Below are 16,195 nucleotides of genomic sequence, written 5' to 3'. Positions count from 1 at the left end.
ATGAAATCCTGGCTCCACTGAAGTCAATGGGATTTTGCCATGGACCTTGTCATTTGACTATTCTCAGGACTTTTGCTGCAAGGTTATGTGAAAGAGTCTCTCGTGGTGACAACATGTTCACCAAGGGCTAATCTGAGCCTGTCTGAAGAAAACGTCCCTTGTGAAAAGTCTGATCTGCTTTCCCATTTGTTATATATAACTCAGGACTGTAAAGATTAACGCATTAGGCAAATGTCTGATGTTATTTGAAGCTCTGTCCAACTATTAAAACAATTAATAAGGTCCTATGGTTGATTTATCTATTATGTTATCTTCCCTCAGTTCACTACTCTTATAAGTGCTCAAATGCAATTCCGGTGGCTAAAGGGAAAAAAAAAATTCTTCTAACAAGAGGAGCTTCCTAATCTTTCTTCCCCTTGTACCTTCAAGGGCCCCTCTTCCATAGTGACATACCCTTCAGTGAAAAGGGCTTAGTATGACTCCTATCATCCTGTCCTAGTTACCAATCAGTATAGTCACTAGAAAGTGACTTAAGTCTCCACTGCCCTAGGAGCTGAGTTGGAGAGTCAACTTGTGATTCCAACGCCAAAAGCATCACTATAAAAGAACACGGAGTGGAAAAGAGGTCCTTTGGCAAACCCCCTTCAAAGCACTCATTTGTTATTCTCTTAGTGAACTTACCTCGTTAATAATGAGCCTGCTTGCCATCCGCAGTCTGGTTCTGGGTCCAAATTTATTTGTAATCATTATTCGTAAGCCAGCTTCAGGGAAGCGGAATTTTGGGGGACTGGAGCAGATGATCTCATCCACCATTACCACAGGGTTTTTGCCATATTGCTGCTTTCCCTTCACTAGTGATCACAATGCCAAGAGTTAGTTGGGAAATTCATTTCATCAGGCTTCCCTTTGCCTAGAGTTGCCCCATTGTGACTCATGCAGGGGATCACATTTACCTGAATTCTTGAATTTGCTAGCAACAATCCCACAGTGTTTCTTGAGCTGCACAAATCTGATCATCATTGGCTCTCCCTTTCTACCTGATTCAGATCATGTGTTGAAGGGGGTTTTCACTATCTTGAGTGGATATACATTGGTATGGGTCTCATCTAGCCATTCATCCTGGGCCACCATTTTTCTTTGTTTACAGACCATCACCATTCATCATGGGTTAGCAAGCTTTGCACAAACCACCCACAACTGAGAGAGCATATACAGCTCTTTGAAAACGGTAATGCTATCCAGTTTAAGGTGCTTAGCAGCTGTGCAGCCTGTTGCCTCTTCTAGAGGCCTGTCAGGGTCCCTTAGTGTTGGGTTCCCAGTCCCTGCAGAACTTCAATTTAATTGAATAGAATATTATCAATATCTTTAACAATATGGGATTTCAAACTATTCAAATTTAACACTATTACTTCGGGATAATTGTTATAATTGATCCTTTAATACAAAGGAACTTTAAAATTATACAAAGAGTTGTGGTACGGTATTACAATAATAAAAGGCACTATATTATACTAGGAATCAATACAAGTGTAATCAAAGGCTTCTTAAACTTAACAAATCCATGCAAGTATTTCCATAAATGCTACAAACTACACATAGCAAACACAGCAAGGCTCAGCAGACAGGAGACATACCCATGTGCAGTTAGAAAACAGGGCAAGAAGTATGCATGTGATTGAAATAAAAATTATCCCCTGAGTAAGGGGGCGGGGGGAGAGAAAACAGCATTCTTTACTGTTTGAGTATATTGCCTTTTTTTTTTTTTCTTTTTGACAGCAGGTTACTTACATTAAGAGGAACAGAATTTAGGAGGCAAAAGTGAAAGACAATCATTAGTGCATAGTTTCAGCCAGGAAGCAAAGGAAATTTGGGAAAACATTCAACTCAAACAAAGGAATTAGAATTGCTCTGTCATATAAATGCATAGAAAGCTACGTAGTTATTGAGCCTACATCTGTTTTTCACTCCAGTGATTAAATATTTTTGTTTTTTCAGGATGAGGTCAGTTTCAACATACATGTGCAAACTACATCATCTATTGCAGCTCTGCAGCTTGTAGCATCTTCTAACACATACGTTTTGGGATCTGGGAACAGATCCTCCCATTAACATTCACCCCCCAAAAAACCCCTGGGTGAGATTGTAAATCACCAATACACCCCTTTACCCTCCTGTGCTTGAGCCTCTTGGTACTGGGGGAGGCAGAACTTTACAAGACACTGTTTTGTGTTTCATTAAAATGAGGCTTTTGGTGAGGGCATGGTGCTCACATGAGGCACATAAAGATATCTTAAAGTTTCAAAAGAAAACATGTTCTACTCAGAGGATCAGTTAAGTAGCTTTGGCCTTGCAGTTTAATGTACAATGAAGGATGAAACTAGGAATAATTTTATATTGGGTGAAGGTAAAGCAGCAATTATCCTCCCACTCCCAATATCTTCAGCCAGATTTAATGGAATATTGCAGTGGATGCAAAATAAGGAGCAGTGCTTTTCTGAAGCCTCCCTAGGAAGTGATTGCACTGAGGCTATTTTTCCTGTGAAGCAGTGTGTAGCCAAGATAGCCTGAACACTCACAGTTGTCGTCTGAGTCTCATTTAAAGGAGACTCAACCATAGCAGCCTAACATTTGCTTTAGTCGAGAAAAGAAATGTTTGACAACAATCCTGGTAAAGAAGAAAGCCCGGACACTTTGATTTAACGTAGTCCTGCTAGACTAGCAGCTCTCAAGTGAGTTTCTCCAGTGACGTCTCCAAAGCACTCCTTGATCACGCAAGTTGTCAGTGAAAACACCACGGAAGCACTGCAGTCACAATGGAACTAATTCTAGGAGCACTAATGAGATTGTGGCAAAACATGCTCAGGTCAGAATAGGGTGACCATACTTTCCCAAAGGGAAAATGGACATGGCTCTGGGCCAGCCCAAGGCTCCTCGTCCCCACACGGGGCTGGCCCGAAGCCCCCTACCACCTGCCTGCATGGGGCTGGCCTGGCCCAAGCTGCTCTCCCGAACCCTCCTTCCCTTCTGCTCAGGGCTGGCATTGCTGCTCTTCCACCTCCACCCACACATTCCTCCATGCCCCACTAGGGATTGCGACCCACTTTTTTTGGGCAAAACTGGGCATTAGTCCAGTTTTCTCTTATCAGCTGATGATCAGTTGGCAAGAGAAAAATGGGACAGATGCCCAGTTTTGCCAAAAAGGTTGGGATGGCTGAGACAGGGCTTAAAAAAAGTGACTGTCCCAGCCAAAACAAGATGTATGGTCACCCAAAGCTGGAAGGACCTTTGATGAATTACAGGGTAAAAACCTCAGCATTGAGGTACAGTGCACAGATTATGGGTGTATGAATTACTGCAGCTCCAAGGCTGACAGCACATTTATTCTGCCTGTTTTTCTCTTCAATCTGATTCCATCTGCTTCTGGAAACTCATGGCCCAGCTCCATATGGTCCAGATGGGTTCCATTTCACAAAATGGCATAAAAGTGGTTTTTACAAAAAAAGGAAAAGCATTTTCTGCAACTCCTTTGTACATCCTGCAAGGGGAATATCCTCCAGCCATGGTATTTTCTTTTCACAAATAGGCAAACTTTCTGCTCATCACTCAGGATCTGATGCAAAGCATACTAGAGCCAGCGGAAAAACACTCGTTGACTTCAACAGGCTTTGGATCAAGCCCTGTGGCATCTAACCTGTGTTCAGTACAGACTCACACAACACACTCTTAGCAAGAGTTTTCTGTTACCAGGGAGGAATCAAACCCATGCCATCTGAGGGGAATGTGGGTCAATATATATAAAAAAAGCCCAGAGCACTGAGCTACAGTGCCTGTACTTTTAAAATGGGAGCATTATTAACAGGAGTACAAATCTTTTGCCTTCACTTCTGTGTGTAGAACTCCTCCTTGAAATGGAATTTTTCTCAGGGTGAAAAGCTCTCTGTATGAAAATCCAGTAATGGAACCTTTTATGTTTCGCCAGTGGAAGCTCTTGAAAGTAATAAAATGTATGAGCATCAAAGGCAGCTGTACAGTATGTGAACCTCCCTTTTATCTGCACCTACAGTAACAGAATTCACATCACCAGTATGAAGAAAGTACCTCACTGAGAGCAGCTGTTCTTTGTGAGAAAATAATCAGACTTGGTATGTATGGTCAGGAGCAGATTAAGGTCAGATCCAGCCCATTGAACCCTGAGGTGGTGTAGCAGTGGATTCTGAAACTTGTTAGCCACAAGTAGGAGGCAAGGCAGCAGGCCAGCCAATGGCAGCCTCCCCACGCCCACTCCCCTCCCCCCCACACACCTGAGGACTGTTGGCAGTACCTGAGGAAGATGGAGTTCAACTCAGGAGGAAGCGAGCCAAGAGCAGGCCAAGGTAGACGCAATGTCAGGGCAAGTTCTTGCCCAAGAGGAATGAGGTGCAGCAGGCAGCCATGTGACTGTCTGTAGGAGAAGGATCTTGTTGCCTGATGCCTGAAGTTGTGAGGCAACCTGGATGAAGCACCTCTCCCACTACCCAACACAGTTCCTTCTCTGTCCCCTCATCTTTATCCCACTCGTGTTTTCTCTTCCTCTCTCACCCGAGGCAGGTCCACTTCCTTCCCTTTGTCCACTGTCCCCATGGTAATGTCCATTCCCACACTATCCCACCTCTGATTTCTAGTGGTGGTTTGGTTTCCCATGTGGTCTCAGATTGTGCCTGAGGATGAGGAAGGGGAGAAGCGTCAGATATAGGGAGGGGGTTGGCCTCAGATTTCAAGACAGCAGAAAAGTTAACAGAGAAGAAATCTGTTGTGGGGAAAGTTTGAAGAGAAGGAAATTTGGGTGGATCTATGCTATTTTTAGCCTCCTTATGTAATGCCTCTGAGAAACTCAAAGCACTTTACAGACATTAATTAGTCCTCACAACATGCCCATGAGGCAGATAGGGGTAAGTAACTATTCAGTATTATTAGCCCCAGTTTACACAGTGGCTAGAGAAATTGAAGCTTAAAAAATGTGTATGACTTGGGTAAAGTCACACAGCAAGATAGCATCCGTACCAGAAACAGAACTCAGGCTTTTCAACTCCTAGGCCTGCATTCTAACCATCTCCCTGGTGGAGCAGACCAACCTCAACGTTCCTTGAAAGGACTCTGACCAATTAAGTGATATGCAGCGCTGCCCATCTTTTTGTCATATAGGAAGATTATTCTCTAACCCTGAGTAAATCTCCCATGCATCCAAGAGAGAATGGATAGTTCACTATGCAATAGTCCTTCTGTTACCTGAAGATCCAACATAAAGAAGAATCATAATACTTGCTACAAAGTGATTTTCTCTTAATCATGCCATGGCTTCATATAAAAGATGAATTTATTTGATTATTAATATTTATACTGCAATAGTGTTTATGACCCCAGCTGAGACCGGGGCTCCATTATGTTAGGCACAGTACAAAAACATTGTAAAAGACAGTGCCTACTCTGGACAGCTCCTAATCCAAATACACAAGGTAGAAAAGGGGAGGGGGCATATTCATATTGCAAGTCTGCAGTGAGGTGGATTGACCCAAAATGCATTGGGCAAACAGAGCCTTAGCCCACCTCTCTTATACCACTAGCTGCCCTTTCCAAATGCTGCCCACATTTCAAGGAGATGCAGCTTCCTGATACTTGAAGTTGCTTGCAAATAATGAAGCAGCAAGACCTGACTAGCCAGGAAGGGCTCAAGGAGTGAGAGGGGCTGAGCCTCACAGGCAGCAAGGACTTAGTTCTTCAGACAGGAGGGGATATAAACAGCAGACAGAAGGAAATGCAGCAGAGCTGAAAGATTCTAGAAGAACAAACATGCTGACTCCCTCATGCTGTAGTGGCAGCAGGAAACCATATTCCCCTTTCCCCCCAACTTTCCACATCTGTTTAGGAACAGACCTTGCTGTCCTAGTATTCAGACACAACCGCACATTAGGATGGTTCCTTTTGCCACCCTGGCCATCACACCCCAATGCAAGTTTCACCTACTGCCTGGAACTTAATTCTTACACATCTTGAAGTGAAAATTACCTTCTGCATTCACAGCAAAGAATATATTTCACTTATGGTTTTATAACTCATTCGCCTATTGCTGAACCAGAGAGTGGAAGACAGCAATGCTGCATGTGTACCAAGTAGCATGTTTCCATCACCTCTAGAAGGAAGTATGATTCTCAAAGGCTTGGCTGCACTGAATTTGTCAACTTAACCGAATAAAAATGTCATTGTCCTTCTTGCTTAAGGTTGAATATTATCACTGTTTTGATCACCATTGGAAAAAAATAAAACCCACGCTGTATGTCAACTCTTTGTCCAACTCCTGTCTGCTCAGCCTTACCTTTCCATAGCAATGGCATGGATGGGTCATCATAGCTTATGTCATAACATTCATTACCATCTTCCAGCTCATTGCTGACGGTGTTGCCATTCCCAACGTTCATGCTTTTGATGGTGAACAACTTTTGCATCTTCACATTGTACCTGAAAGTGCAAAAAGATGGTCTCTGAGACTCCTGGATTGTTGGAATACTTCTCCAAACTCCCAGGCTGATGCAGTGTAACCCAGCCCACAAGGATTATTTTTCGACAACTAACATTACACTAGGAAAAGCCAGAGAGTATCAAACTCAGTACTGCAGGAATGACTAAGCTTTGCCCACCTGAAGGCCATTTTATCAACCTGACAGAAGAACAAGGACTGCACCTAGCTTGCAGGCTGCAGAAAGCAGGTTTAATTCAGAAATAAGTTTCATGGAGGACATTTAGCTCAAGGTGAAGCATTGCATGCTGGATGTGAAGCCTCAGAAGTCTTCATGTCTATATCGAAGAGCATGGCTGCAGCAGCTACAGAATAGCATTTGGCCCCCAGGACAAGTTTTGGACATGCTCAATCTACATCAAGGGATCTTGAAGCACATCCTCTTTATACTGAGAGGTTTCAGTATATACAAGGGGCTCTTCTGTCCCCTAAGAATTTAGTTTGTTCCACCTCATGGGACATTAACTTTATGGGGTTTCTAAAATGTACTGTAAATATACAAGCAATTAGATTTCAATGGCGTTCATTTAAATGTATGTCAGACACAGATGCCACATTGCATATACCCCTTCCTCTTAATAAGGGTTTCACCATAACCTCTTCACGTTCTGCAGGCTGTAACAGTACCATTACACAGCAACTATTTTTATGACATCAGTCCTGAGCTGCTCTTCTCCTTCCTTAAAGGATTACCTCCTTATCTCTGAACCCTTATGAGCAGCTTTCCGATTTAAATGCCACCGTTGAGGAAGTCATTTAAAATATTTATTTCACATCATAATGCATGTTATCACCTTTTTGACAGAACTGAGAGGGAAGGATTTCTGTTGCAGTGAAAACTGCCAAGCAATGAGGACTTTATTTCCTGGGGAAAGAGGAAAATAAAGCCATAATCAGGCTCTGCATTGCCAATGAGCTGCTCCAATGCAGATGCAATGTCTTTGGGGGTTGGCTTTGTGGGCTAGGGGTCTGTCTACACTGCAGTCAGGAAGTATGACTGTAGCATGTCTAGACATACCTGAGCTAGCTTTAATCTAGCTAGTGTAACACCAGTAATGATGATGAGGCAGCGGCTCGTCTATTCGGGGTCCCAGGTGGGCAGGACTAGCCTGTACTACCATGACTTCACGGCTATTGTTACTTGAGCTAGCTGTGATCTAGCTAGATCATAGCTAGTTTGGGTATGTCTACACGTGCTCCAATCACACCTCCTGATGGCAGTGTAAATATACCCAAAGACATACTCACTATGCAATGGACTTTTCAACAATGCTGTGCACCAGCATACAAGAGCTCAAGGTGTGATTCTCAGGAGGATTCTCTCACCCTGTTGACTGACCGGGACAGCACTGTGGGGACAGCTGGCTAAGCCCCACCATGAGAAAGAATCCATCCTATACTGACCTTTCTTTCTGACCTAGTAGTGGTGCTGATGGGCTCAGGAAGGCCCTAGTGTTGAAGGGGAAGTTGAGGTCAAACAGGAGATGGTTTTGGTGGGCACAAGGGAGGAGTAAATGGGAGGGCGAGAGACAAAAAGGGGGTACCGACTTCTCCATCTCTTCAGCTAAGAAGACTATACCTCGTCTCCTCCCAGGGGAAGGATGATTCATAGACTCTGAGGAGGAGTGAGGGTGAAAGATAAGGATAAGGGCATCAATACATGACAAGTCTGGCAGGGGATGTTCTTGTGGTGAATCCATGCTCAGCTGGCTGCTTGGAGGCGCCTTAACATGGTCACTCCACAGAGGTTACAAAAACCAGGACAAACTGCTGGTGTTTGTAAAACTAACAGGGATGCTTGGACAGGGCTCTAGAACAGGAAAGTTTCCAATTGCAAGGACCCACAGTTACTGATGGTGGTAAAACTGGGAGGGCAAGAGCAGCCCTCCAGAAAAAAGCCTCTAAAATACATTTGTGTCCTGTTTTACCCATAACCTCCATGCTACTTTACAGTCATGGAGCTAGAGAATCCATTTTTTTGACCTTTCCCCTCAGCCACCTCTTAGACCTGCTGTGCCCTATTATACAACAAAAAATAAACATCCAAAGATTTGCTGCTGTCTGCAGTACATACTCCAAGAGTGTGTTGATCTAGTACAAAAGTGGGGGATGTAAGACAGGGAAATCAGATTGTTGGAATTCTCCTCAGCTGGAGATCAGAGCATGATGCAATGCCAGAGAAACAATCACCAAATTACAATTAAAAAGCACAGAGAGAGGAGAAGCACTTACTTCATGATAAGTATGTAGAAAAAGTACATAACGATGAGTACAAGGCTCTCCCACCTCAAAGAGAGAAAAGGCAAGGAAAGAAATTAGTAGGGTCATGCATGCTGCTGTAATCTTATGGTATTTTCAGTAGGAATGTGCCACGGGTAAGCAGTATGGGAAGTATTCTCTGCCTGTGTGTGCTTTGAATTCCCAGTGGTAACATTAGAGGCAGTTTCCAGGGCCCAAAAGAAGCAAAACTCCTTTGGGATTTGAACACCATACATATTATGTATATTTAACTTCAACATTTTAGAACTGTGCTAGAGCTATGGAAGACAGAGCTGCACCATGCCAGAAGCAGTGACCAGAGCCATTCCGTCAGCAGAGCTCATCATGCACTCTGGAGTGGCTCTTACACCTTCTTTCAGGAGATGCAGCTTCTTCTTCCGCAGATCCAGGGTTGGCTTGTCAGCTGGGGTGGGGAGGGGAGTAAACGAGGGGAGGGCCTATGGTATGTGGCACCACGGAAGTGCTAACACTTCTCTACAGCTTCATCTCAAAGAGCACTGCAACAGGATTTTGGCTGCGCTTGGTACAGGTGTGTAAGGGGATGAACGTGCTTCCTGCACCCTATACCACACCCTGTGTACTCAGGCAGGAACACCTGGGGGTGGCTGTTAATGTTTTCTGGTTATTAATTTTTCCTTTAGTTTTCACTATTTATTATACAAAAATACTAATTAAAGACAGAAAGTGGTATCTCCCCTGGGACAAATCCAGTGATCACTCACGCCCCATTGGCCTCACTGCCATTGCACAGGGTGTAAGCACTGAATTTGGCTAAACTGTGATTGTAGGTACTGATTAGTGACATGGAGAACACACTAATTTGAGAAATTAACAACACAACTTACCATACTATTTGCTCATCATTTATGAACTGGAAGAAAAAGAAACAAATTGACCATTTCTCCAGTCCCCCTAAAAACTGGTCAGCTGCACTGTACAGCAGGCAAAGAATCTTCACAGAGGCATATTTATTTATTTGCTATACTGTCATTTCCAACCTGAAGCTACTGGAGCTTTCTCCTTCCTACTCTTCCCATCCCAAACCTTCTACAGTACTGCTGTCAACACTGCAACACCAACCCTACAGCCAAGACTTGGGCCTTTCTTAAAGGCTGCTGTTAAAGTCACTCAGCTAAATGATGCATGAGAGATACACACACATACACTGCATATGTTTGAGAGTGAGCAACCATGTGTCTGGAAGACAGGTAGGGGGCTCATAAAACAGTGGGGTCTCCTATTTTCCAAGACCAAAGGCATCAAGTCCTTTCAAAATTAGCTCCAGAATCACTTCTCCAGCCATGCAGCCACACAACTGGGCTGTCAGAACAGCAGGTGATCCCAATTTAACTCCATTTTATGCCATCCCTGTGGTTGAATGGGCCATTGCTGTTCTATTTTTATTATGAATAAAATAAATTAAGATGACTCTTCCCCATATCTGCTACCAAATAGTTAAATATAGAAATGTAAGAGTTACTCACTGCTTTGGAAAAATATAATGGTCATTTCAGCTATGCCCAAACTTTGTCGACTAAACTCTGCCTGTACTGGCAATTTACCTGTGTGACAAGCCTAATGTGTACTAGAAACTGCAGATAACAGCCACCCTGCCTCTTTAGTATGGTGTGCAGTTTCTAGATCCCAACACGCTCCAAGAGAAGCTACTTAGATCAGAATGGAGGGCTGCAAGCTGGGACCTGTAGTTTCTGCGAGGGAGTGCTTAATTTGTAATGAAAGCGGTGCTGGGTCTCAAGCAATTTTTTCACTTTAATAACTGACATGGCAAGCCCAGAGGTGCCAGGGCTATGAACTGCCAAGCCTAGAGGTGCCAGGGCTCAGCCATGGCATGAATTAAGCACCACTCTGAGGTATACCGTTGGTCGGGTTTGCAGTTTTATGGGCTGACTTTGGTTACGGGTGTATTTGAACATGCCAGCCTTATTCCAAAGGGCTGTATGAAGTTCTTCTATTTGAGCCCTTACTCACCCTAGTGTACCCTTATTCCTGTGAGTAATTGATTTCAGTGGGACTTCTTATTTGAGGAACCACTTAGCAGTGCAAACAAAGGCTTCTCAGTCTGTCTCTTTGTAATTAAACCTCGAAACATAAGAAATGTTAAGAGGGACACTTACAATGATAAGAAGGATCACGGAAAATGTGTAGTACACTGAGTCCCTAAACACAGACCACCAGGTGAGACGAACCACCTGGAAAGAAGCACAGTTTTAGCCGACAAACAACAGTGATTTCAAAAGTTTTCAAGTAAAACTAAGAACTTGATCTTAAAATATTTAACTGCGTGAGTAACTTTACTTATGAGTAGTCCCTCTAAAGTCAATTGAGATCTAATGGGGATACATTAAAAATTACATGCCTATGTGTTTGCAAGATTAGGCCCTAAAATGTATCTATAATTACCACCATTAATAAAAACCTTATAAATGTCTCCATTAATTAAATGTATTTCTTACTAATGGTATTTTCATTGGTCGTGGTTTTAGGTGAACAAGAAGCAAAGTAAAACTTGCTGCAGTTCTGCAAGTGATCAATTCTCTCTTAATTTTATTTCGGAGGTATATCAGATTTAATAAAAAATTGTGATATCCAGAAATGCTTCCTACGAAGAAGGGTGATCAAATGCTTTAGAATATAAATAACTCTCCACAGGGGTCAGGAAGGATTTTTTTTCTCCCCGTTTATACTGACCAATTGACTGAGGACATAACGGCACATGGGAAGGAATCACCTTCGTCTGAATATCAGGTACTGTCCACTTTGGAAAGCTGAGACAACCACTATTTTGCAACATTACCTGTTTGTAAAATGTGTCTGAATTATTTCTAACATGATCACTTCCCTTGTCTTAACAACCCTTTCATGCTCATTTTCCATTAGCGTTCCAATACTTCTCAAACATTTTCCATGCAAAAGAAAAAACTAAGCAACAGAGCCAAAAGAAAGGTAACCTACTAACCTGTCCCGCAAATATCCCACAGACACCAATAATGCAAAGGATGTTGAAAACTGCTGACCCAACAATGGTCCCAACTCCTACATCACCATGAGTGATAAATACACCTGGAAAGAGAGTAATACAGTCACAATTAACCCCTATCACTTCATTACTGGCAATGCCTATTTGTTCAAAACGGGTATTAACTGTGAACAACAAAAATCTGTGATCATTTAAATGTTTAACCAAAATTAGGTCAATAATGAGTACACATATCAGCTGCACCTTCTGAAGTTTTGGGGATAGTTAGCAGCTATTTTGTATGCATATTTTTTCAAAGGGAGATATAAAACACCTCTAGTGACATCAGAACTCTACAATCTAACTGACTTCAAATGTTACAATAAAGCAGAGGAACTTTCCCCTGGACAATTAACATTTAGATTTCTGTCCCTTTAACATCTGCAGGGACAGCACGACCTTCAAAGAACTCCTAGCTGCCACCTTGTGTATAGTCTGGGTGCACTCTTGATAGGGCATATGATCTAGTGGGTGGAGACTTGCCTAAGACTCAGGAAACACAGGTTCAATTTCCTGCTCCACCACAGACTTCCTAAGTGATGTGGGCAAGTCACTTAATCTATCTCCACCTCAGTTACTCACCTATAAAATGGAGAAAATAGTATTTGCCTGCCTCACAAGGGTGTTATGAGGCACTCAGATACCAGGGTAACAGAGGCCATATAACTACCTAACATGACAGAGGCCAAAGAAGAATGCTCCCATGACCATTCTGAAGCTTTGTTTTTAGCTAAAACAATCCTGTTTGACACACAGACTTTGATACTATGGATCCTGTGATGCTATCACATCCCCTCTATGTAGGGGAGTGTATCTGTGGATTAGATGCCTTGGAGTAGATAGATGATATGGCCTTATGTGGGCTTTACTATATTTATGTATATTCTCCTTAAAAATTCGGCTCTCATTGATGTCAATAAGGTTGCACAAATTTAACTGAAGGAAAATTTGTTCCTGTGGATGGCATTAAAAAATCTCAGTTTTCACCACCCAGGTATGTTTAGTACAAGTTGTATCTTCTCAAACCTTGAGGAGAATGTGTGGTAGTACAGTATCATTGCTGCAGGTTTTGAGTAGTTAATGGTGTCAGCTGCAGAATGGAACCCAGCAGAACATCAGAATCTAAAACCTGTTAACTCAGTTATCTCCTGCTCTAAATATAGGGAAGAATGGTGGCACTTTCAGATACCACTGCATGGGAAACCACTCAGTAATACAGAGGGGCAGATCTTCAGCTGGTGTCAATTGTCATAGCTCCATTGAAATCTAAGATGAGGATCTGTTCCTGACTTTTAATTTGTTTGCAGTGTTGTTGTAGCCATATTGCTCCCAGGATATGAGAGAGACAAAGTAAGTGAGGTAATATCTTTTATACAAGATAGAAGCTTTTGAGCTACACAGAGCTGAAGAAGAGCAGAAGTTGGCCCAATAAAATATATAATCTCACCTCCTGACATTTTAATGGCAACTGTTGCACATGCTATTGAGCAGCTCCCTTACCTATAACAGATGCAAATAATTCTGGGGTCGAGCTTCCTGCGGCCATGAAAGTGGCTCCAGCAACATCTTCACTCAAGTGTAATTTCTGAAAGAAAAGTACCTATTACTTCAGCATTGCTGGTCTTTTTACATAGCACACTTTTATCGTTACAGATAGAATCCTTTTATTTTCTCTGTCACAATACCGTGAAAGAATGAACTCCCACTATGATACAGCTCAAAGGTTGAAAAAGCCTATAGATGAGATATAGACTACATGCTTTGGGCACAACAAATATTATAATGTACGTGGATAATATTATCTAACTGGTGTCCCACTAGGTTAGGGGATACATATTTTAACTAACCAAGCGGATTAGAGAAAGACCACTCAGATGGGGATTCTAGAAGGTTGAACGCTCAGGAATGAACAGTTTTTAGAGTGAAGTCATGAGTAATTCAAGAGTTAAAGGGGATACCAAGCTTGTAAAATTTGGTAACAGAAGTGAGAGTAAAATATAACCTATATGAATATGTCTTGCAAATAGTGGGCCTGATTCTGATCTCGCTTATTCTAATGTGAACTTCAATGAGGTATATGAAATTAGACCAGTGTAGAACTAGAGAGAGGACTGTGTCCCACAGAGAGATCTATTTTTGTTACACTGCTTCTTGAGCTCTAATCTGAATGCAGTTACCTTAGAGCTTTTGAGCCAGAGCCTCAGTTGGTGTAAATGCACCTAGCTCCACAATTGGGCTAGGCCTATTCACACCAGCTGAGGATCTTTCCTTTACACTATAAAGGCAATATTATGGGAAAGTTTTTCTTTTTTGAATCTCTAGACTCATCTTTAATATCCCATCCCACTTCCAAGGATAGAAGAGTGCCTAGTGATACATGAAGCAGGTCAAAGTATTTTTCAGGCACTCTGCAACATTCTGAGCTGGCAGGAAGTGCTTCATAAGGAACTCATGGCATAGAAGCACAACGCACAGCTCTCTAAGACGATCTATCACCAATAACATAGCTGATAGAGTTCAGCACAGATGTGCTAACTACTCTGGATTCTTGTTAGCTGTCTAGCATTCTGGAGATACCTAGACAAGCAGAATAGATTTTATGAAGGATCAACAGCAGAAACAGCAACATTATGATACATCTTATATATCATGTATCTAAAAGTATGCCGATAGCACATCTGAAAACAGTAAGTATTCGCTGCTACAATCTTCTTCCATCTGTTCTCCTGTTGATAAGTATATGTAACTAGTACTGTTGTTTGTTGGAGTTCTGCACATGTGTCCAGAGGATGGGAAAAAAGATGCCTTTACTAGCTAGAACAGGTGATCAAAAAATTTCTGTTAATATGAAATTATGTCAAACCCCCTGCCCCCCGTCTCCAAATAAGGTTTTCTATTTTACAATCAATTCTATAGTTGGTTGGAAAATTTTCACCAAAATAAATTTTGGATCAAAAGTTTAATTTTCCCTCTATCCTGGTCAATTCTAACTAGTATCTGATTAATAAAGTTTGTAAAGTGCTGTAAATGAATGTTTTAATATAATAGCAGATTATTATTCTTAATTGTATATATTGTGACAAAGTTCCTCCTCTACCTTGGTGGGTCTTGCGCTTATTGGCAGATTTGCTTGCCTTGGAGATTCACGGCAGCGCTCAGTTTGGCCGTTCTCATGAACCCACAGTCCAGGTCAACTCCTCCTGTGTCTGATCAGGAGTTGGGAGGTTTGGGGGGAACCCAGGCCCGCCCTCTACTCTGGGTTAAGCCCAGGGCCCTATGGATTGCAGCTGTCTCGAGTGCCTTCTGGAATAGCTGTGTGACAGCTACAGTTCCCTGGGCTACTTCCCCATGGCCTCCTCCCAACACCTTCTTTATCCTCACCATAAGACCTTCCCTCCTGGTGTCTGATAATGCTTGTACTCCTCAATTCTCCAGCAGTACACTTTCTCACTCTCAGCTCCTAGTGCCTCTTGCTCCCAGCTCCTCACACGCACGCCACAAACTGAAGTGAGGTCCTTTTTAAACCCAGGTGCCCTGATTAGCCTGCCTTAATTGATTCCAGCAGCTTCTTGAGTGGCTGCAGGTGTTCTCATCAGCCTGTCTGCCTTAATTGTTTCCAGAAAGTTCCTGATTGTTCTGGAGCCTTCCCTGTTACCGTACCCAGGGGAAAGGGACCTGCTTAACCTGGGGCTAATACATCTGCCTTCTATCACTTTCCTGTAGCCATCTGGCCCAACCCTGGCACAATATATTATATATACTGCACTACATTTTCTAGTTAAATTTCACAGATCTGGTTCAAATGGGGCCTGTAGATAAAATAACTGACTTCATTAGTTATAATGACTATATTCTCCCTTTCCAATTATTCATCCTATTCAAAAGTGCTTAGCATTGACTTAACTATGCTCTTACTGAAACTAATAATAAAACTCTCACTGACTTCAGATGGACAGAGTTAAGCCAATGCTGGGTGCTTTTGAAAAGTCTACCTGATAGTTATTTCTATACATTAACTCTCTTCCACCTCATCACACCCAATCCCAACAGGCTAGGAAAACAGCACAAGCACATCTCTTCCTCTGACTGATTAGAGTCTTGCTGGCAGAAAGACACCCATGGCTAGCAAATTAATATAAATATCTCTAGCTCTTCTTTTTCCAAGTGGCTTTTAAAACAAGGATCATAGTAACAAACCCATCTAATCCTTACATCACCCCTATACTGCCCCACCAATGTGCTTCAGATCTGTGACAGAGGAAATCATGTGGTCGTGCTCATTCAGTCATTAGCCTCTTTGCCAAGACTGCTGTCAAGGGTGCCAATTA

The 16,195-nt window shown here is 42.4% G+C and overlaps 1 protein-coding gene across 1 annotated transcript in view; it reads right to left on the bottom strand.

The window, feature by feature from the left end:
• Window positions 1–16,195, bottom strand: part of SLC24A4 (solute carrier family 24 member 4) — a gene marked incomplete at its 5' end in the record, with an annotated part of 126,673 nt that overhangs the window by 22,771 nt on the left and 87,707 nt on the right. The window contains 7 exons of the mRNA XM_084630712.1: window positions 682–851; window positions 6,350–6,492; window positions 8,783–8,836; window positions 9,676–9,701; window positions 10,966–11,040; window positions 11,808–11,911; window positions 13,368–13,452. Of these exons, the coding sequence (XP_084486838.1) occupies window positions 682–851; window positions 6,350–6,492; window positions 8,783–8,836; window positions 9,676–9,701; window positions 10,966–11,040; window positions 11,808–11,911; window positions 13,368–13,452 (657 nt within the window). The remainder of the gene's footprint in view (window positions 1–681; window positions 852–6,349; window positions 6,493–8,782; window positions 8,837–9,675; window positions 9,702–10,965; window positions 11,041–11,807; window positions 11,912–13,367; window positions 13,453–16,195) is intronic.

This window comes from Lepidochelys olivacea (assembly GCF_965140295.1).
Source record: "Lepidochelys olivacea isolate rLepOli2 genome assembly, chromosome: 6".
Taxonomy (NCBI): Eukaryota; Metazoa; Chordata; order Testudines; family Cheloniidae; genus Lepidochelys; species Lepidochelys olivacea.
Note: the sequence above shows the minus strand (reverse complement) of the source record. Positions and strands in the feature narration are given on the sequence as shown.